General features: G+C 40.8%; 1 protein-coding gene across 9 annotated transcripts in view; it reads right to left on the bottom strand.

The window, feature by feature from the left end:
- Positions 1 to 3,012: 3,012 nt before the first annotated feature.
- Positions 3,013 to 23,475, bottom strand: part of TCF20 (transcription factor 20) — a 129,689-nt gene continuing 109,226 nt past the window's right edge. For 7 of the 9 annotated variants that reach the window (XM_064420017.1, XM_064420022.1, XM_064420018.1 and 4 more), the window contains 4 exons: positions 17,813 to 17,906; positions 11,192 to 11,241; positions 8,071 to 8,198; positions 3,013 to 4,289 (listed from right to left, as the gene is read on the bottom strand). In XM_064420017.1, the coding sequence (XP_064276087.1) occupies positions 8,115 to 8,198; positions 11,192 to 11,241; positions 17,813 to 17,906 (228 nt within the window). In that variant the 3' untranslated portion in view covers positions 3,013 to 4,289; positions 8,071 to 8,114. The remainder of the gene's footprint in view (positions 4,290 to 8,070; positions 8,199 to 11,191; positions 11,242 to 17,812; positions 17,907 to 23,475) is intronic. The other 2 variants (XM_064420025.1, XM_064420026.1) reach the window with 2 other exon arrangements.

Below are 23,475 nucleotides of genomic sequence, written 5' to 3'. Positions count from 1 at the left end.
CCTTTGCTGACTAAATTATCTGACTTTAATAAGCTGCCAGAGTTCCATCTGAAAAAACCTGAAACGAAAAACTAAACCCAAACCTAAACTTGTTTGTTGGAACTTCACAGCCAGACAAGAATCTCGTCCTGTTTCACAAGAGGAATTTCTAACCCAAAGCCAAGACTACAACTACTCTTTCAGCATCTCATAGCAAAGTCAGTAAAACCATATCTTTGTGTTTTCTAGATCTGTAACTGAACCTGGATTACCTGTACCCTCTTCCTTTTCATGTAACTTTTAATAATTTAAAAAATTCCACAGCAATGGTGAATTATTCATCCTCAACCATCTAAATATCCTGTCCTACTTCCAAAAGTATGAAATTTACACTTAATTTTCTACATTTTGAGATAGAGGACTGCTTCTTTCAGTCATTCTGATAAGTCAGGGACTAGATCAGACAAACCAATGCTGTATCCTTCTACTAAATATTTCTATCACGTGCAGGACACCCATTGCACTTGGGACAGCACAGGTAATTCCTTACATAATAACTCAGCTAATAGGCACGATAATTTATAAAGTTTATGTCCAAATCAGCCCCCAAATGTGTGCCAGTTTAAGGTAGTATCTTTATCTTTCCTAATATTAATTTTTATGTACATTACTGCACCTTAAATAGTCAAAATTCCAGAGCTGTCATTCAGTATCTCAACAAACTTTTTGGTTTTTACACTCATGTCCCACCAAAAAAGCATTTCTTTAGCTTGCCATGAGCTGGACTCCATGAACTAGGTGTACACCATTCTTCAGCAGATCTTGCATCCTGAACCCCTGAATGTTTTTTATTTCAATACTATTGAACATCATCAGTTTGTCTTGTTCTAAGCAATTCAAAAGGTTCAATAATGTCACAACCCCAAGTAAAACTCTCTCCTACCTCTGTGGTACAGTTAGTGAGGTTGGCCACTGCCCTCTGCAGGAGCAGCTGAGCTGGCTTTCTCCTGTGCTGCACGATCCACAGCGGTCTGTGCCTCGCATTCCCAAGCATGGATTTCAAGTATGGATTTCAATACATACAAACAACAAATGTACGGATGGGCAGCTCCTGGTATCGAGATCTGCTCTGTACACATCCCAGGGCTTTGTCATATCAATAAACATCCTTTTCATGCTGAATCCATTCCCTATTCTTGATGTGAAAACATCTTTTTCTTCGACCCCCTGCAGCAGTGCTGACTCACTCTGGTTAGCTTGGAAAGGCTGCTAAACCATCACATTCACTTCCAGCACATTGGTGTAAGTCTCTTTCAAGTCAGCACGGAGAAACACTTTGAAAATGAGCTGCCTTATCCAAATTCTCGTTAGTTCATTCCTCATCCAAACAGGTAAGTCCCAAGCAGATGCCATTCTCATCTATACATAATCTCTTTCAAGGTTCTGCTGCAGGTCATTTCTGCTCCACAAATTCCAAATTAGCCAAGACTTCCAAACCTTTTCTTTCTTTCCAGTTTGGGGTATCCACAATGTCGAGCTGTTAATTGCTTTTGCAAGATGGAGGAGGTAAATGTTTCGTAAAACAGCTTTCAAAATCCACTCAGCACTTTGTATTTTCTCAGCCAAAAGAAATTTTTATTTCCAACAGGATTTTATGACTCTTCTGGATAATTTCCAAGTTCTCCCAGGAAGCCATTACAGAGTTTGAATTCCTCCTGGCTCGGGTTTAGAATCACGACAGCTCTGGTTTCTGTAAAGACTTGACCACCAAGCACAATCCTGCTCTACTGGAGATCACCCCTCACCTCTGACCACAGCACTGGGGGGATTAAGCCACAGCTGAGTTGAAGGATTTTTTTAAGCACTTCCCACTGTGAAATACTTCCCACGGAATTCACTGTGGTACCATTGCTTTATTTGCTCTACACAACTGCCACCACTTTCCAGCCACGGTGCACGAGGAAATATTGAATCTCCATACTTGCCACAAACTCCCACATGGAAAACCTCCAAGGCTCCCTCCCAACTTCCCAAAAACCTTCTGCCCCTGCTGTGACACCAGCCTGAAGAGCCAAAGTGAAAGTGTCAAATTCAGCAGTTCCAGCACACACTGTTCTGCTGTCACAGTGCTACATACAGAGTTGACTCTTCACCAACATAAAATCAATGCAATAACAGCAACTTTGTTTTTTGCATATGTAGAATAGAACAGACACTATGAAAAAAAAAACCAATTTTTATTCAGTTGAAAAGAAGTCATTTACTCAATCACATTAACTATGCTAAAAATGACTTTTTTCTGACTACACCAGCAGTTAAATATTTTCAGCACCAATTCATGACACATTAGTGACATTTATCACAACAGGTCTATTTCTTAATGTAAAGGACATACTAACTTCAGTAGCTGCTACTGGGAAAGGAGTAAGCAGAAGGCTGCCTTTTCTTTCCAAATATTTATGAGTGAGAGTAGCAACTTATAGAAATAAATAACTGCCAAATTATCTCCCAAATCTTTAAATCGATCTTTTAAAAATAGAGTTAAAATAGATATCTTAATATGAGCTATCATAGATTTTATTTTTATGTGCTGAATACTCCAAAATGTGAGTAGTTGAGCAAGCATCCAGTACATAACTTTTAAAATAGTTCTTCCCACAATATCAACCCCATTTTTTAATCCATGTCATGCTGGTTAGATCCCTATCTCTAGTGACTTCCCAGTAAACAACACGCTGTTTGACACTGCTAGGATATGCAACCATCCTATGAGTGAAAGAAGTCAGTGACCTGGTGAAATACCACCAACTCACACGAACAGAAAATTCATCCAGTCATTGGCTTGTTAACTCTGAACATCAAACAAATCCTAAGCTTTAGTTTTTCAAAGCCTTTGTGGTCTTCCTCTTGCTGGGCCAGTTCAGAAGGTCATCACTGAAGGCAGAACCGATGAAGGCAAAGAAACCAAAAAGCAGCAGATAGTACTGTCTCTGTCCTTTTAAACAAATCAAGTTCGCACAAAACAAAAGGAGACAAGGTTAAAATGAAGTTTATTAGTTTTTTTGGTTTTTTTAAGCTTTTTTTATATAAAACTGTTTGTGAAACAGCTATTTTTATTCCCATGGCAGAGTGACCCCTGAAAGATGCACTAACCCCTTTCTTAAGGCCTTAACAAGAAAAAAACCATGATTTTTTTGTTGTTGTTCCTAAAACCCAAATGTTTTAAAATTACATAATTTACAAAAAAAAAAAAAGGAAAAAAAAAGAAAAAACCCAACCCCGAATAACCATATAGTGTAGACTGTTACACTGACATTCCTCTTCCTTCCTTAGGAAAAGTAAAAATATAAAAATAAAAAGAGGGCCAAGTGGATTTACCCCAATCAGTTTGAAGATACATTGACTCCACCAACATTCAGACTTCCTGGCAGGTAAACCATGTCTTCCTCTCACCTGCCTTCCAAACTGGAGGCAGCTTCTTGGAATGATCTGGGGGTCAGATACTCCCTTCCCCTGTGTGTACGGGTGTTCCCACACCAATGAGGTGTATGGGACCTAGCAAGCAGCAGCCACCTCTTACTTCATGAGTCTCATGGGCCAAGAGTCTGCAGATGTTATTCAAGCTTACATTGTTAATAGTGTTTCTCAAAAATGGAAACCTCCCTACCCCTCAGACACAACTACTGACACCAAATTACCTGCAATCATCCAAGCCTTCCTCCCACACCCTACAAACAATTTATCAGTATTTCATTGGCCTTTCAAAATTGAATTTCATCAGATGTTGTGAGAAAGAAAGCAAGAGGAACAAAGACAAGTCCTGTCTGGAGTACTCCCAGTTTTGCTGTTCTTTCCCACAAAATGTTAGGCTCCACATGCCTTGCTTTAATTTTGGATTTAATATTTACTTTAGCTATAGGTTTCCTTTTTAATTTATATGGGGTTTTAAAAATCTTAATCAAAAGCATCAAAAGGGATATAGCGCACCTTTCATTTAAAACAAAGTCTTTCAAGACTAAAAAATAGATCTTTATATATATATATATTTATCCCTCCCTCTTTAATTCCCCCCACCTGTTTCCTTTTTCCCCCTCCCCTCCCCACTGTCACTATGGAGATTGTGTCCATGGAAACAGCTGGTTCAGACTCCTTGGTCAGATTCTGTGATGTCATCAGTCTTGAGTGTGATGTAAGAATTTATGAAGGAAGTGCTGGCATTGGCAGGCACGTCGAGAGGGGGCATGGCTGCACAGTGGGAGAGATTCCATTCAGTCACGAATGTCCACCGCTTTTTATCTCAACAGCCTAACCTGAAAAACAAAGTCAAAATAATATTGGAATGGTTCCTTCCCTCCTTTTGCAAACAGGCCCCTCAGGCTTTGGAAAAACTCACTCAGCAGCCTATCACAGCAGCAACACCAAGAGCTCTTTAGCTTTGTGAACTGAAAACAGATGTGGACAATGGCGAGTAGTTCATGAAAGCTAATCCATACGATAAAAACTCTTTGTTTAACAACCAGCAAAAAAAAAAAAAAGCAAGCCCAGTTCTGAAGGAGGTCTGGAATGACAGGATGACCCATACCACAATGGCACAGCACTCACCTCTACCTCCAGCAGCCAGCAGGAGCTCACTCACCTCATGTCTGCTCCTCACACTGACCGTGAGATTGGCAAAGAGAGGGGCTGAGCACGTCCCAGCATGGTGACAGCTCCTGGGATGCCATGAGGGACTGCACCCAAATGTTTCCCTATGGGCCACTCTGCTACCATCCAGTGGTGTTTCCAGTGAATATGTAGCAGACAGTGAAACAGTATCAAAATTACAGGAGTCCAGGAACCAAACCTGGGAAATTGCCAGATTTCACCAAGTAAAGGTAAAGCTGTGTGTGGTTTAACTAACTGAAGGACAGGTGATATTTCTTTCTGCTGCTTTTTTGATCTAATTTTCATATTACAGAGACAGTTCATAGAAGGACTAAGCTTGTGATGTCTTTCAAGACAAATGTGGAAATGTCCAAGTGCTTGGCACATGTTCTCCCTGTCCAGAAATTCTCTGAGGTGAGAAAATGAACTTCAGGAGTTTACTAAGTTGGTGGAGGCTCAGCTCAAAAGAGAAATTACAAAGTTAAAATTTAATTTCTCTAAGTTTGGGTTCTCATTCTTACTCTGCATAGAGAGACAGCAAACCTTGAAATAATGTATTCCTTCCTTCCTTCCCTTATCCCATAACACAAGTGAGCCCAACAGCAATTTATTTGTTTAGTAAGGTTACTTAGATATGGCTTTGATAAATCCCTTCCTACCAGCTAGTGAGCTTGAGAAAAGAACTTGCACCAGAAGTGATGCATACGGAAAGCAGTTAACGGAATTAGAGGTGTGCCTGGGAGCAAAGTAACACCCATGTTTGTTCATAGCTGCAATTAAACTCCAGGAACCCTAACTAAGTGTGATGCAGAAGTCAATACTGCTCTGATCATCAGCACACCAATTAGACGACATCCCAGCAAGCCCGACTCTTGGCTGCAAATATCCCCCATCCAGGGGTACCAGGCTGCGAGTGAGTAAAGAGTCAGGCAAGCACATACAAAAACCAGATGGGCAAGGTCAGGAGCAGCAGCTGAAGAGGAAAGGGGGAGGTTCCCAGAGAGCTCAGGCAGCTGCCCTTTGTGGTTTCATTACCGTGCAACTGCGAGCCCTCACTGAAGGGGTGTCAAGGCCGTGTTGCTGTCTCTGGCTCCCGTACAACTGCAGCTTGCCCATGCCTGGAGCTGGTCCAGAGCATTAGGCACTGGCTCAGGGAAGAAACAGGCTCAACACACAGAGAGTCCTGCCTCATTCCTGGACAAGATCCAGAGCACCAGACTTGCTCTCACAGTCACTCTCCAGATCTGGACTTGATCCAAATGTTCTAGAGGCAACTGGCTCAGGGAGAGAGAAGCAACGAAGACAGAATACACTGACTTGCCTGGATGTTATCCAACATGCAGGATTGTTCTTAACTTGCTAGGCCTGGGAGTGAACCAGGACTAAAACAGCCCAATAATCCCACAAATGAGTATCCATTGTATCATACACTAAGGCCAGCACAAGAACAGTTCCAGTACTACCTGGAATGCTGCAGAATTCTCCTGAAGCTTTTTAATTACCACAGTAATACAACAATTTTTTGTTGTTGTTGTTATAAGGATGTTTTAGATTTTCATGGCTTTTATTTTGAAATGCAAGATCAGGTTGGAATTGGAGAATCTAATTTTTAAGATATTCTGAACATTGAAAGGGGGTGGCTAAATAGAACCTTCTGGTAAGAATTACTTGAGGCAAAATTGGATTTCAAAAGACATGATGCCTTAGAGAGATATCTAGAGCATATAGTGAATACCATGGAGAGATTCCACAGCCTGCAAGGTCTTAAGTCAAGACATTCCTATGATGTATAAAAAAAGAGCTAGCACTGGAAAATAATGCAGGGAACAAAGCTGTGTAAAGGTCTCTGGGACACAGTAATGTTCACCAGTATCTTAAAGGAATGGCACTTCCCTAGTGTTAAACAGCCAGAAGAGGCACTTTGGCTGTGGGACTCTTGTCCTGCTTTAACATTATGAATTACACTGCCTGTTACATTTTAAGGAAAAGAGAAAAGCTTAAAGGAATCCCAGTGACCTTTACCATGGAAGGAGAAAGCTACTCAAACACTGAATACTGTTAAACACTGTTTACATGGTAACTGTTAAAACAACACTCCAAAGCCAAGAATGAATGCTATTAAAAATGGAAAGTCACAGGACACAGCTGAGCTAAAGCAAGTCAGCAGTCAGTCCACAAAAAGTGTTTATATGGGTCTTCTGCTACTGCACCAAAACCCCACAATCTTCCAATTAATCTCTCATCCTTCACACAGAACACCATTAGAAGTACTTCACAATTACTTTACTTGAAAAACAGGAAAGATAGGAAAGATTTTAAGTCAGGAGAGGTGCCTGGGAAGCAAGGGAACGGTAATGAAGGAAGGGGATTACCATCAGCAGTTCCAAGAACTGACACAGAAGAGCAACTTCCCCTGCATGATTGCAAGAAAAAGAGAAGCAAAGAGCTTGAGTAAGAAATGCAATTGAGTAGTGAAATGAAGGCAAGAGACCTTCTTGGGCTGCAGTTTCATGGACACGATGCCAACAAGTATTAATTTGAAACTGAACACTTATTTAATTTTAATACACCCTGTTGCCTTTGAACTGCAGTGCACTCGTGATTGAGTAAGAAATAAGAAATCCCAACTCATCCCATTCCCCAGGTGCTGACTCCCACCTCAGTGCTACTCCCTCCTTGTGCCAGTGTATTTTCCCAGATTTCCCCATCTGTATTGAACCAGATTAGGAAGATGACCCAGCTCTGATGATAACACGTTTGAAACAAAAAGCTGTTTCAAACAAATGGAATTCCCAACCAAGTTCTCACCTGGCTGTATGAACACTGGGCCTAGACAAAGGAGGAGGCAGGAAGGAAGTGCAGTGAGGAACTTGGGGCACACTACAAAGTTATGGAATATGACCACTTCAGGATACACATACTACCTTCTATGCCCCACTTCTGTTTGCAAAATAGAGAAAAAAGCTGGGCCAAAAGAAACACAGTGATGTCCTGCTAAGACTGATTTACTTATCCCTGAATCTCTCTACATTTCCAGAAAATGGGAATCCTGGGTTACAATAATACTGAACTCATCAATATTATTTATTCTTTATATATAGAATTTAAGATACTTTAATGATTTTATTTATACAGAAGCTTACTAACTACTCAGAGACTCACAGAAAAACACCTTCAGATCCTTATGGACATGATACAAAAGGAGATTTCTGCCACTCATTTAGCTGGGAGAGTAATCAGGCAGTTGTAACAGCTAACAAGCTTTGCCTTTCATTGTTTAACAGAAGGAACTGCTGCAGAAATACAAAAAAAATGAACAGGATGGTAGCAGAGAAAAAAAATTACAAATTTTCTAAATATATACAAAAGCACCTTAATTTCTCACAAAAATGGGGAAGGCACTGGATGTAAGACAGCAGGTGCAACTGGAAGCTCTCCCCCACTCACCTGTGCTTGCTTTTATATCCATTCCCAGGAGTACACTTCCCCCCTCACCCCCGCTCCGACTGCTCTGTGCTGAGGCTGCCTTTCACCATCTTGTTCTGCAAGGAGGGAAGAGAGCAAGGAAGGAGGGGCTGACAAACCACCAAGCCACACAGAGGAGGAAAAAGAAAATGAGGGAGAAACAGAAGACAGGGGTAGGGAAAGGGAACATACAGAAAGTGAGAGAGAGAGAAAGAGAAGTCAGTATTAGGAGTCAGAAATAGACTTTTCAGACAGAGTTTTCCCGAAGACAAAAGCAGGTAATTCCACAAAAGTAGAGTCTGAGATATGAAAGCATGGTTAATTTTAAGAAACACAGAATTTAACACAAAAAGTTAGAACAAGCTGAGAAGCATCACTTGAAAATTGCCCAAACAGATGGCTTAAGACAATCTAAGATGCTGAGCCACCAAAAGGTGAGGTATCCCATCCCCTTTAGAGCCTCTCCACGGCTCAGCATCCTCATCAGGTCTGTTGTAACCTCACTTGCTGTGATGCAGACAGAGCCATTTGGATCTGTGAGAGGAACCCTTCAAAAGATGACAGTTTTCAGACAGCATTTTCCCTGTGATAAAAGCTGATATTTTGCATAAGTAGCACATTCAGGACATGGATGGTTGAAGCACCAATCCTGACAGAAGGAAATGGAAAAGCTCACTGGGGAGCACATGGCAAGGCAGGACCAGTCCCCTCTGGACTCAGCTTGCTTATGCCCTAAGTGTCAAGCACAGTTAATGAGGCAAGAAGCACCTCTGCTCTCCAGGAGCCGCTCACTTTGATGAAGTGTATTTACCCGTGTGAGGCATGGACTGCCAAAGGGTAAGAGGCCCTGTACTGCAGGACTTAATGCTGGAGATTTATAAAGTTAGCTCCTCCACCCATTAGCTACAGAACAGCAGAGTGAGCTATGAGACAGTTACTCATCTGCTAATAGTGCTAAGCTGGTCTTACCTAAAAGCATCACTTTCAACAGACTAATTGAAAGTCTTTCTTCCTCTCAATTGCTCATACTCATATCATGCAAAAAAAAAAATTGATGCAATTTGTTCTCCAACCATTCTAGAGCAATGGTTTTCAGCCTTTCTGTTCCTGCACTGTCACTGTCTGGAATTCCCCTTCCAGCCACTACAATGGAAGGAACAGAGTGAGCTTATATTCTGCCATGCAGAATTGGGAACAAACCAGTCATGATTAGTGAAATACACGGTGAGGGCAGAGAAAGAAAGCAAAGAAAACTCTACTTGACTTCAAAGAAATTATTTGTGTCTTTACTAAACAAAAACCAACAAACTTCAGTGTCAAATAAAGGCTGATGTTGTTGAATTTATGTTTTTGATGCAATAAAGAAAGTGATCTGCAGTGGGATAGCTCTGAATAGAATTCAAAATTTTATTGCCTTATGAAGAACCGTTATGAACTTAACTGGTAGTTGTCCCACTCCCATTCTGCAAGATTACTTTAGAAGTCCATGTGCCTTCTCAGAATTTTCTCTGAAAAGATGGATTCTTTGCCTGAATCTAAACCAGTTCTTTCCTTTCATGGTTTGAGCACCATCACTGCAAAGTGCTCACATACAGCAGCAGTGACCCAAGCTATCTATGTAACACTGTATTTCCCTGGAATACTTCAGGCAACAGGCAGCAAAAATAAAACAGCCTTCAAATGCACAACCCTCTGTAATAATTTAACCCCAGCTGGCAACTAAGTACCAAGAAGAAAACAACTATCCCATCCAAACCATGGAACATCCAGAATATGCACCAATTATCTTTAGTCAAGTATCCAAAGTTGAGAAGAGGGTGGCACTTAGGGAGTTACATTATACAGAAAGGGGAGTTCATCCTTCCTGTTTTCTTCTGGCAAGACCTGCAAGTTCTTGTAGCATTAATACATTAATTTAGGCTTGCTGTACATTGTCAACATTATTCCACAGTTGTGCAGAATAATTTATTTTCTTTTATACAATGAAAAGTAGGCCAATTCTGGATAAGAGCCTGAATGTGCACTGAATCTTCCAGTGCATTTTAAATACGTGTGTATAAATACATTATTTTGTGGTAGAACATCCAGAAAGGAACATGAGGCTAATTCCTGTATGCTTACAAAAGACAGATTAAGAATAAGCTGTGAAAACAAAAGACCACCAGATGTCAGTCTAATTCTAGGCAGGGATCTACAGACAAGAACTAGATGGAGACTAATCCCTGCTAAAAAGCAACGCAATTCTTCCTTATTATCTTTTCCTTTTCAGCACAAGCCATCCAAACTCTTGCCCAATTCCTCTTGTATTCAACTGGCAAAACGAACAGGTTTTTTTTTTTTTCTGGGTACTCTCTGACCATTTCAAACTGCAAGACTGGTATCCACAACCTCCCAGGGATGTATCCTCCCTGAAGGGCTGGAAGAGGTATTCCCAGCACTGTATCCCATTAGTTATGGCTACAAGAGAGTATGTGTGGTCTACCTTGTCCCCTCTTGCCATGCAGAGAGCTCTTTGCACCACTGTGTTTGTAGCCTCTGGGAACAATCATTAAGGACTGTCTTCTGCCCAGACCCTGGGCAGAAGGAGCATAGGGGTCTTCTGATGAACCAAAGATGTACAGAATAACCCAGATCCACTGAAGGCTGAGTGGCTGGACTCAGTCCAGTTACTACTGGTAAACTAGAACAAGATGTTTCCAAAAACCAGAAGAGCTTTTTCATAAAGTCATTTTTCTTCTTCCTTGCATCCTCAGTAAATCCAAGGAGAAAACCTCACATTTCAATGAAACATTCAAACATGAATAGCAAGCAACACACTGATTCTATCACAGAATTCAGGAAATTAAGCTGAGCTTTCTGAAGAGTCATCAAGGACCTAAAGAAACACTGAGCAGATGGAACAAAAATTTTATCTTCTTAAACTTGTAGTCTTGAGTTTATGTTTGCCCCCAGAATATACCACAAGCATACACCACAGAATAACTGAACTAAAAGCATCTCTCTAACTACAGACATTATCCAGGTAATAAAATTACTAATCCAAATTTAGAAACCAGAAGAAGGCAACACGAGATCCAGGTATAATCCAGGAGAGGATTCTTACCTTGTGCTTGGGGCACCTCACTGAGAAATTCTCTTCGTTTAGTAAACAATCTAAAGGAGGAGAAGACAGCAATGTATTATTTTTTTTAATGAAAACCAACTTGAACAATACATCACATGTGTTAATCTTGCCTCACAGGTACACATTTTTCATTAGCGGTTCATTCCTTCCACTCCCAAAATTTTAGCAAACAAAGTAACTGAACAGCCCAAGTGACAATGTTCCTTGGATGACCAAGCAACCTTGGTTTTCCCAGTGATCTGTATGCAGTAAGAATGACAACAGCAAGCCTACAAATCCTGTATCCCAACCCCCTTCAGCTATTCCAGCCTTCTTTGCTTTAGCACACAGAAGATGGACACATTCATCCAATCTGAACAGACAATCCCTGCATTTCATAGTACAAATGCTGCCTTTTGCCCTTACCCCAAGGCCCTGCCAGCACCAGGGAGAGCAGGGGTGTGTGTCTCTAGGTATGGGTGTATCCTGTTTACTTGCAATCACAAATCCTGGTGGTAAGTTTAAGTTTACACTACCAGACACTATGTCTGGTAGTCTGGTCACTCATGCTGCTCTTAGATCTGCTTTCATGAATCTTGTATGTGAATTTTATGATCAAAAAAATGGTTAATTATTTAAACATATTACATAAAGTGAGGCATCTATATGGAACTGCTTATTTAGGAACAAACAGCAATACTGGCATTTGCAGAGCACTTATTTAGCAGCACTGACAGCGTATGGATTGCTTCTCCTTGCATCCCCCTCCCAGACTATGCCAGAACTTCAGCCACAGGAAAAAGCAGCACTCCCCTCAGAGCACTCAGCTGCCTCCCCTGGGCACCCTGAACTGCAGGGTCACCACCCAACCTGCCCAAACGCCTGGTACCGCTCGGTTCCAATCGCCTCTGGCATTGGAGGCTGACCCAAGGCTGTCACCTCAGGAGCAGCACCAAGCACCCATCCCCAGGTCAGCAGGACCGAGCAACGCTGCCCAGAGAACTGAGCAAGGTGCTTATGACCTCCTGCCTGCTCCAACACACCCCAAGAGCTCACAAGGAGAGAAGTGCAATGGTAACTAAGATGTGCTAATTTAAAACGCTCTTAAGTATGTAGCATAACCAGTGCTACCTGCTGTTTCAATCTGCTGGAAGAGTTTAGCAGACAGCAGGAGACTGGAACTAAAGCTTGAGGGAAAAGCTTTCTAGATATCCAAGCTTTGGCAGAGTATCCCTCTCTTACTGAATGCTTAATGTTTCAACATGAATGCCTCTGGCCTGAATCAAAGGGAAACAGCATGCAAGAGGCTAAGTTACTTGAGAGATTTTAGCAAAGGGGAGTAAAACCCTTAATCCTGACACAGATAATTTCAAATGTAGCATTAGCAAATCACAGGAAATAAATAAAATGTCTTCTCATTATAAGGGCAGGAATCATACATTTAGACTACAGCATGAATTATCACTGCATAATACAGCAATCATCAAAAATATACAGAGCAATCATCAAAAACATACACAGTATGTTAGAACAGAATGGAGTTTTCTTCTTTGTTGGAAACCCAAAATCGGTAATGAATGCAGTTCTCTAGCAAGTACATCAGAAAGGAAGATTGTACAAGGATCAGGAAGAAGTGTCAGAAACCTTGTACCTAATGCCTGATCTGGGTATGGAGCTCTATTTCTTACTCAGGTCAGCATTTTTGTTGCAAATACTAATAGCAGATCCAATTAATAGCAATTTTTTTTTTGTTTCTGTTAAAGGACAACTATGAAAAATGTCATCAGCACACTGTAGAAAATCAGCTGAATACCAATAAGGCAGAAATTGTTCATCATTACAAAGCTGGCCTGGATTTTGGTTAGCAGTTCCAAGTATTTTATATAACAGATTACAATTTGTCATGAAGTCAGCAGACACAGAGCTATGATCAGCTCACTGTGGCAGAAAGCAAAAAGAACCGAGACTCGTCCTTGTTTCCACAGATTTTTCTCCATAAAGTAGTCAGGGAAAACCTAAAACACTTTTAATAGAAGCAATTATTCTTCTGTAAGCTTCATACTTTTGTCTCACCCTCTGTGTTCTGCCTGTTACTCATCTTTAATGATACTTGTGAAGACACAGGATTTCTGTTCTCTGAAAATTCATTTTATTTTCCTGTTAATCTTTTCCTAATTTACAGTCAAAAATCTTCTGTAAGTGGAACTGCCTGCAATATATGTTGTAGGGACAAGTGTGCTGCAACCATCAGGATCTGACTCCAGGTGGGGAGGAACAAGCAGAGGGAGAGGATATAAAATTTCAGAAAACAAAGATCCTGTTTCCATGGAGACATCCCTAGGACTAAGTTATCTTGAGACATCAGAGGCTCTTCATAAATTTGGACAGATGAAAGCCAAACACAGACAATGTTAACCACAATCATTTCCATACAGAAATTACTTAAGTGGCACTACTGATCTTGATTTTTATATAAATGGCTAAGAAATGTTCAGCCCTCTTACACCCTGTACTGCCAAAGACTATTTTCTGTGAAAGGAAATTAAAAGACAGCCTGAATTATGCTATATAAAAGCATCCATATGTACAAACTGGCAAGTCACAAAGCCATGTGCCTTGCACAGCAATCCATTAGCAACAGTGGGGCAGAGCCCGGCCCCTCAGCGGGGTGGGCTGGACACCGACCATGGGCACAGAGCCAGAGCCAGGTCCCACCCCAGGGCTGCCTTCGGTGCTGCAAGGAACTGAAGCTGTTTGACACACTGCAGCCTCCAGCCCTTTCCCAAAAACTCACTGCCTTTCATGAGGCACAGAAACTGACTGGGATCAACTTCCAACCCACACAAACCCAAAGGCAGGAACGCCTCAGCTCACGCTGCAACTGCTTCAAAATGTAACATGGGTACTTCATCTCAGCTAAGGCATGGTCACTTCCAGGAATTCAGACAAACCAAGTGTGTATGACTCCACACAGCCTAAAAACCACTCCAGCAAGTGTTTTCTGTTTAGCTTTATTTCTTTGAGATACAAAACCAGTCATACATATTCCAAAAGCCTGAAAGCCTTTGTAAATACTAACACAAACTTCTGAGGATTCAGAACAGATCTGTGACAGATCCTAAATAAAGCAAGGTGGCACCATCCCTCAAAGCAGGAAGGTTGATTTCAAAATGGAACTACCACTGAGCTGAAGGAAGCTGAGAAGTACAGTTTCACTACAGGAAGACAGTAGAACTGCAAAACCAATAAAAAGGGTTTACAGGCTGAGCAAAGAGAAATAATGTTGATTTGTTTCTCAAGAAAGCCTACATTTTCTGCTTGGTCATAAATGAAAAGCAGATCTTACACCATAGAGATTGCTTATTTCTTTTACACAGATTTATTGGAAGAGTGTCTATAGATTAAGACAGCTTGATTACACCCACAGATAGAACCAACTGCAAACAAGGTCTTTTATTGTCACACCATCAGGCTGAAATTTTAAATGCTGAGAATCTACTTCAAGCTGGGGCTTTTTTATTTGTTTTGGTTGAAAACTTCAGCTGAAGCAGCCCAATGATTTCCTTAAAAATCTTTCTTGGAAAAAAGTTATTCCGCCCATGATAAACATCCCAGGATTTTTTCTCTGAAAAGCTCTACAATATCCTGATTTTCAGTAGGATGTGGACTTTAGCTAAGGCATGCCCTTGCCAGCTACCACAAAACCAGCAAACAGAACTCCTTGAAAAGCAATATGGGGATTTTCATGCGCACATCCTCAGAAGAGGCCTATTAGATTTTAGTAGCTAGGTACTTTTAAAAATTCCACCAAATATACCTCTGTTTGGGGGTGATCAGGCCTTTCCTGTAAATGGACCTCTGCCCTCAGATTCAGGCACCAGACCCAAAAGCAGTGAAGCTGTCAGGGGACATTTCTAAGACTCAAGCAACCCAAAAGAAGAAAATGACCATTTCAAAACTGCAAAATGGGAAGTACTAGTCCAGCAGGCAGAGTGAAAACAGTACTGAGAAAGGCAGCCAAGACACAGAAAGAATGGAGGCTAGCAGGAGGGGGACCAGTGCTACTGGAAGTCAGGAGCAGGGAATTAAGGATGAGTGCCAGCAGGAGCCTAAGACAAAGAACTGACTGGGACAAGGCATAGAAAGGTGAAACAGAATATAAAGGACAATATACGAGAACAAACCAGGACTAGCAGGGTGAGGTGTGACAAGGAGCTGAGTTAGGAGAACCAAATGGCAGTAATAAAGCCCAGAGAGGAAAAAGAACTAGAAACAAGAAAGGAGAGGAGGAGGTGAAGTAAGAGCAGAGAGGAGGAAGCCAGAGCGAGAGCTAGGAAACTGGAAAAAGGAAAAGTCAGAAAGAATTAGGAGGAATTGGATCTTAAAAAGAGACTGGAGTAAGAAATTTGTAAAGAGGGGTCTGAGACCAACTAGATTAAAGAGCTGTGGCTGGTATGAGAAGCCAAAGAGAAGAACACATCAGACATGCAGATGAAAAGGAAGAAACAGATAGGAAAATGTATTTAAGAAGCACCAATGAAGTATTTTGTTCTCACTAAACCATACTCTTCCTGAAGTGAACCAGACTCACCAGTTTTACCAACTCCTCCACTATTTTTTAAATATGTTTGTGAAACTCACAGTCCAAGTATCCCATCTCCACGCAGCTCTTGCAATTTAGTACTGCTGTATTACTCAAAGGAGGGAAATTAGCTTGGAATTGTGCACTCCAACAGATGGCCACATGACAACATGATGTCTCATAACAAAATTAAAAGAAGTAAGCATAGCCTTGGAACTTGAACACAAAAAGCTATTCTAAAAAAATCTCACAGGTTGCAAGGTCAAGACAAAAGTGAAAAAAAAAGCCAAATTTAATCTAATCCAGGTCTACACATTATATAGCAGACATGTTACATTGAAAATGGACTAAACAGTATGATTATATACTGGGTTTTGTACATGAAGCTGCCTCTTCCAGGCATGACACAGAACTGCTCTTGGGAATCAGTCATGATTGTTCAGTACATTTCTCATTTTTTAGAATCCTACATTTGCTGAACTGGAATAGAGTTAATGAGTGGAGTACAGTTAATATAACTGAAGAAAAAGGAGAGTATCTGAATTTTGTTGTCTGAATTTAGAACCCAGAAAATGCTACATACTGTATTTAGTAAAACATAAATTTTTGGTTTTTCATGGTACTGAAAAGGGCAAGTCACAAACCAGAAACAAATACATACTAAACACAACATGAATGTGAATCAGATTGGTGATTGTGTGTCTCAAATACACTGTACAAAAACAAGTTCAATAATGTTAATGAAACTCTCAGGCATGATAGAGATGAACATCACAGGAAATTTCCCAGTTCTACTTTCAGAACCGAAAAGGAATCATCTGCAGTATGACACAGATCCAGCAAGGACAACACATGTTCATGAATGCACACCCCTCCATCCCACAGGCTGAGGCAGGGCCTTATGAAAAGACTTATCAGCCTTTAATTAAGGGATTACTATAAGATATGTTCATAAAAGACCAAAATTACACTTACATGGACACCCTTATTTCTGGTATTTTTTGAGTATGTGATTTTTGCAACCTGAATAATCTTTTTTTTTTATGTGAAGTCAAGGATTCGCTCTGCTAGTAGTATTGTGGTACTAGAATATTCCACTATTAATATTCCAATATTAATTTAAAAATAACATTCCTATTAGAATAAAATGCACATCTCCAATAGGGCAGGACTTCACAGTGAGAGGTGCAATGCAGTCATACAGAAATGAGCATTCCTACTTCAAATACTCTAACATTTGGAAACAGTATAAAATGGGTGGTGAACAAATGGGACAAACAGGAAGCTTGCAATTATTTTCCAGTCTAGAGTTGTAATCTTGAATCCTTTCCTGTTTGTTATCAGATGAAGTTTTGTATGACAGAAGTGAGTTACAGGGGACTGGAAAAGTGGGGTATTGCTTACTCTGAGGTTGAATTTTTTTTACCCAAGAACAAAGTTTATCTCCATGAAAAACGGTCATTACTTCACAAAACCCACCAAACTCACAAGCCCAGGCTCATAGCTGGAAATAATGTCATCCAAACAATTAGCTTGCATAAGGATGAAAATTGGACCTACTCAAGAGACTGGCTGAAGTGCTTCTTAGGAGGAAGAAGGATGGTTGTGCTGCAAATGGTACTGATGATTCTACAAACACAAACACTTGAAATCTTTACTAGGACCACCCATAGGAGTAGAACCCTGAAAGAAGAAACCCCTTGCTGCTTACTTACATCCTTTTAACAAAGGGTTTCTATTTTTGGCAAGAAAAGAGTGATCAGTTCTCACACTGCAGCCAAATTTCTGTCACTGGAGCTGCACTCCCCCAAACCAGGCTTCTTCTGCTCTTTCAGGCAGATTCCTTTTCATTACAAGCTCCATCTTGTCCCAGCGTGTCACTGTACACTGTTTATCGCATGCCATTTCTCACCATTTTTGTTACTTTATCTTCACAGTAGGAAAAAAAACTGAGAGGGAGTAATTTGTAAAGTAGCTCAGAATTATTTAGTGTCATATGATTTGAGTCATTATGGAATACCGTTGTCATTTGTTCCTACCTGCATCGATGGCACATGGGTAATGGTATCGGAAGGAGCAGCCTTTGTTGTAGCAGCCTAAGGTGGCTCCTGGTTCCTGGCAATGGGAACATTTCTGAAAGGGAAACCAAAAAACAGTAATGAAGATTGCAGCCATTTTTCTGAATACCTGTATTTTCCTGGGAATTTTATCAACCACATTCCAGCACAATTTTTTTGATAAATCATGTTAAACTCTATCTTTCTACATCATACAAATAAAGGCCTTTCAAACAAGTACCAACATAAGCTCTTTCAAACTATGAACTTTTCAGTTGTGCTAAGCAGGCAAGAGATACAAATGTTCAGCCATTCAGAAACAATTTGAAATACTTCTGTTTTACCAGCCTGTGTTTCAGTACCTGACAATGACATCACTATTAAAATAGGAGGAAAAAGAGTGGTTTTGGACCTACAGCAGCTTTAAAAAGAGAATTAGCATGACAAATAATGATTTAGAAGACACCACCATAAAGTAATTTGGTTACATCATTCTCATTATCACTAGCAGCTGAAGATGATCATGGCCAAGTTCAATGTTTTTTCACACGTGATCAAAAAGGGTTTATCTGGAGCAGGAGAAGATGCCATCACGGGAAAACACCTCATCATCACAGAAATGGCACATGTCCAAAAAAACGCACTTGCAGTGCAACAAGGATGCTCATACAATTATTGTCAAAGTAGCTCAGACTCCTCTGATGACCACGTTCAATTTTCATTAGTTAAATCCTATTAGCTCAACTAGGCAATGATGAATTTGACCATAATATCAGACAATTGTGGAAGCAGAAAGAAAGTCTCTCACCCCTTTACTTCATCCTGAATGACTTAAGAAATTACCTAAGGAAGTATTTCTAGAGCACACCTCATTCAGACAGCCATTTTATTTCTGGAATGTATACACTAAGTGATTTTTGTTCACTAACCTGATTCGGATGAAAGCTGATTTCTTACAGGTTGACATTTTTCTCTTAAAAAAAGATAGCCATACCTGGTAGAATTCACCAAATGCTAGGAGACTGCTACTATTTAAAAATTAAAAAGTGAATTAACTACTGGCAGAACACAAAGAGAGGAACTACCATAATTTTTGAGTTATACTTTAGAAAGACAGGAATTTTGTTTATTCTGCTAAACACAACCAACACCACAATAAGGCCCCATATAACTGGTACAATTCACCTTGAATTCAGGCTGTGAGAAGCTGCCTTTGGTCCCTGCCTGCACACAGGGATGATGACATGATCTAAAATCACTGCTGCTACTGGAAAAGCTGGTGCCAAACTACACTGCTGCTACCAGCGAGCTGCAGCTGCACCACAACCAACAGCTGTGCTCAAGCCAGCAGCACACCTGGCACTGACACCAGCACGGCCTTCCCACCGTATGGGGACGCTCGTTTGCCAGCATGGCCACATCCCCTGGACCACACGTCCTCAATCCCTGATCAGCACACAGGCTGCACTGGAGATCTGCAGAACACACGTGGTCAAAGCTAACAGCCACAGCAAAGTTCCTCACCAAAGTAAAACAGGGGGTTGATTACAGTATTTCCAAAGCCTCTGAGAGTATCTGACAGTTATTGTTCTTCCTACTATTCTGTACTATGCAGAGATGACTATAGTTTGTATTTAAATGCCTGAATGAAGATGAAAGCAAAACTAGCTCCAGCCATAAACCAGGGGGCCCTCTTCAAATCAAAGCAGATGCAACTAACAGAAAAGCTTGTGAGACGTCAGTTCTCGTGACATCTACAACTGCAGTTTTGAGTAACACCTTCTCTTTATGGGTATGCCAAAGCATCCTGAGCCTGATCTTCAGTGCTTCCTACTAAATCGTGTCTATATTCCAAGCACGACAAACTACTGCAGTATTTATGATGCAAGGGAAGTGTCCCTGAGGCCTGGGAAGAGACACACAAGCAGCTTATTATTGCCTGTCAGAACATCAATGCAAGCTTCCAAAGATTAAAAAAAGAGGCTAAACCAATATTGAAATGCACACCAAAATATACGGACCACTAGCCAAACTGCAACGTAACTCACTCTCCCATGGGAATAAAACCAAACCTCATCCACAGAAAATGTCTTTTCCTGGCACTGAAGTAAACTCTAGAAAGATATTATGTACTGGCGACAGTCCCAGACTCACCTATGCCAAGTACTCACAAAGTGCAGCTTGAGGAGTTCTGAAACAGAGCTCTGTACCTGTGTACTTTATTCTCGCTTTCAGATGCGGCTGACTGGGATTAATTATTCTAACAGGAGAGAACCCAAATTGACTATTCTTTTTGAATGCAGATATGAATTTCTAGTCTTGTTCCTCAGAGGCATTCTGCCCTCCCCACTTGATCTCATGTTTTACGTACCATCACACTGTTGCAACAGAAGGTCATTCTCCCCTGGAACACTGTGTCCTGTGCAGAGCAGTCAATAAGAGCATAAGAACTACAGCAGCAGAGATTGAACTGCAGCTATATAAAATATGTCTTAAAAGAGTATGGTGTGTGATATAACAGAAAACAAGACCCCTAGCAAAATCTTTGATACTTTTCCAAAAGGTAATTTATTTTTTGAACTTACTCTTTGGTGCATCTAGCATGGTTCAAGTTGCTATTCTGAAAATCACATTCTGAAACATGACAGCCATTTTGACAAATTTTCAGCTGAGAATGGGTAAGGAATGCTTTCAAATTGTTTGTGATTTTAGGAGTGATTAGACAGTAAAAGTGGGTAGTTAAGATGCCAGTGCATGTGCATCGAGCCTTCACTGCCCCTTTTTTTAAGTCTGGCAGACAAACAGAGATTTTACCAAGGCTACCTGTGCTACGCCCACAACAGCAATTCCCGGGTGGATGACTGTGCCACTGCCGGCTCAAGGCAGAGATCATCTGCTGCTGCTGGCTCCCCTGCTGCTGAACAAGTCTCCTTTCTGGCAGATGCTTCTGCTTTTCACAAGCCGCTGACAGTCTAATGGCCCCATTTCTTCTACCTCCCGGGACCCCCAACCATCTGCTTCTTTCAGGGGAAGCTGAGGGAACCACATACACAATAACTACTCTTTTTTTTGAGTTCTTCCTTATTGGCACACCTGAGTGACTGAACAAAGCAGACACCCTACAAAGCTGTGTGGTTCTAAAACAACTTCTGAGTCTATCACCTTCTCTTTGAAAGAGATCATCATCATGTAGTGCCACATGGTTTCCAAACACACCCAGGTGTTCCCATGAAGACAAAAAAAAAAAAAGCGCTTAAAAAATTTCTGGATGGTCTCACTTTTCTTTTCCAAGACATTGCTGCTGTGCCTTAAAAGGTAAAAAAAGGTGCCTCGTTCCTGCTGGTACTTTATGTAGCTTTGGTTAGAACTCTCATCTCACATATTTATGCTTCAAAACAAAAAATACGCACACTACAACTAGGAAACATGTTAACACCAAAATAAAATCACAGAACTTCTTACAAGGAAATGTGTAAATTCAGCATAATGACAACTAATTGTTCTCTTGGTCCACCAGGAAATTTTCACCCAAACACCACCATCCTGCAGCCATTCACCAGCAGATGGTAGCAGCCTGCTTGTCACTTGTAAAGGAATTATAGCATTCTTAGCCAGGGAAACAGCACTCCAGCTCTCCTGGGAAGAGAAATTCCTTTTGCTCAGTAAGCAGCCTGCTTAACCTCCCCTGCTTGAAAGAGCTGAAGGCTGGTACTTGGAGTGTGCTCCCAGTGGGAGGTGCCAATGGATAGTAATCATTGCCAGGCATCTAATCAACTCTTGGCTTAAATGTAAAAAAAAAAAAAAAAAAAAAAGAGAGAGGGTAAAAAGAGACCACACAGCAAAGACTGATTCATAGGTCCTATCTCCACAATTCATCTCTGGCCACAAGGCACATATATCTCACTTAGAATAGGCTGAAGAGACTGAAAAGTGCCATTTAGGAGAGACACTCCATCCCATGAACTAAATTATCAATAGTATTAAAGCCAGATACATTGTCTCTACCTCTCCATGCTATTAGCAGCCCATTTCTTCCTTGCTACAGCTCATCATTCTATGTCTACCAAAATGAAGTAACAGCCAACCTGGAAGTGTGAACAGCTGGGGGACAGCTACCACCGCGGCAGCAGAACGGCTCTGATTCATTTAAAATGCTACAGCACCTACCAACTATATTTCTTTTGCTTTATGCTTGGCTTTTTTCCCCCTTGCAATCTGTATTCTTTCACTCTCCTGAGACCACACTGCTATATGTAATAAGAGTATACTTTTGAGTACCTTCTTTTGCTTCCTTTAGATTTGTACCCAACTCCATGTAAGTGCTGTAACATAAAGATAAAGATGTTCTGAGCTACCTACCTTCCTCCTCCCGAACAAGCACAAAGCTCTGAGCCTTGTGAAAAGCAGTGCCCCAAGCTGCTCCAGTGAAGCACTCACCTGCTCACTTTGGCCCTGCACTGACAGAGATAGTATCTTTGTCCCTAGATAAACTACTTCTTAGTACTGCAATCCTACAGTGGATGTGGTTTCGCTGGTGGGAGGATGGAAGCTGCCGACTAGCCCTTCCAAAATATTCTGGGCTGGAGCAGGAACAGTTGCTTAGAAGAAGAAATTAATTGCTTGTAACACAAATATAAGGTGTTTTCAGATGACTCCTCAGCCACCTTCCTTGCTGAACAATCACCAGGACATTCACAACAGGATCATGTTTTCTGCTGTCTGTAATACAAAGCATCCTTTCTTGATCAGTGGTTATATACCCTATACTCAGACCTCTTGGCTTCCTCTCTTCCAATGACCAGCTTTTCCTTTGCTTTTTCTTTCTTTTTCCTTTGCTTTGCTTTCTAGGCATCTCCATGTTTTGCCCCTTCTCCCATACCAGTCTCTTACTCCTTTTATGCATTCTTGCATAAAAGGAGTAAAACAGAAAGCAACAACTGAAGGTTACTAACAAAGCAAAGCAAACAAAAAATGAAATATACGTGGCATTAATTATACAGGTACAATTCTTCGCTTTACGTGTTATATGTATTTTTCACACTCTCTCCTTCTCCTGTTTAAATTATAAGCTTTTAGGAAAATAATTGCTTCTGTATAATTGCACTGCACAAATGCAGATGTAAGATAATGAGGACTTCAGAGTCAGCTGCAATATTAGGAAGGAGGGCCTTCTGACTATTTCTGATTAAACAGTTGGCAGGCTCAGCAAAGGCTCGGATTTAATATCCAGGCGAAAGGGCAACAGAAACAGCAGGCAGCCACATTCTCTTTCCTGGAAAGTGGGATGCAGAGAGACAACTTATTCCAAAAAGCTACAGAAAAAAATAAAAATAAATAAGTCTGTGTGTGCGTATACATATATATATATACACTGCTTACTACACGAGAAAGAAATATATGATTTTGGAAGACTTCTGCAAAAAGGGACCAAGATAAAAAAACAAGGTGGGAAGACATTTTTAGGAAACAGAAGAGGAAAAGACTACTCTGATGTGCAGATACTGGTTAATGAAAAAAATTGTTTATGTGACTGGGGCTAGAGATAACAACCAGTACTGAAGGACACAGAACTCTTAGTTTGCATTTCCTGACAAACAATTTTAAGTTATCAAAAAAAACCAGGCACAGAATATCAGTAAAATGAA

The sequence above is a fragment of the Passer domesticus genome, chromosome 5 (genome assembly GCF_036417665.1).
Source record: "Passer domesticus isolate bPasDom1 chromosome 5, bPasDom1.hap1, whole genome shotgun sequence".
Classification (NCBI taxonomy): domain Eukaryota; kingdom Metazoa; phylum Chordata; class Aves; order Passeriformes; family Passeridae; genus Passer; species Passer domesticus.
This window is presented reverse-complemented; position numbering and strand designations above follow the sequence as displayed.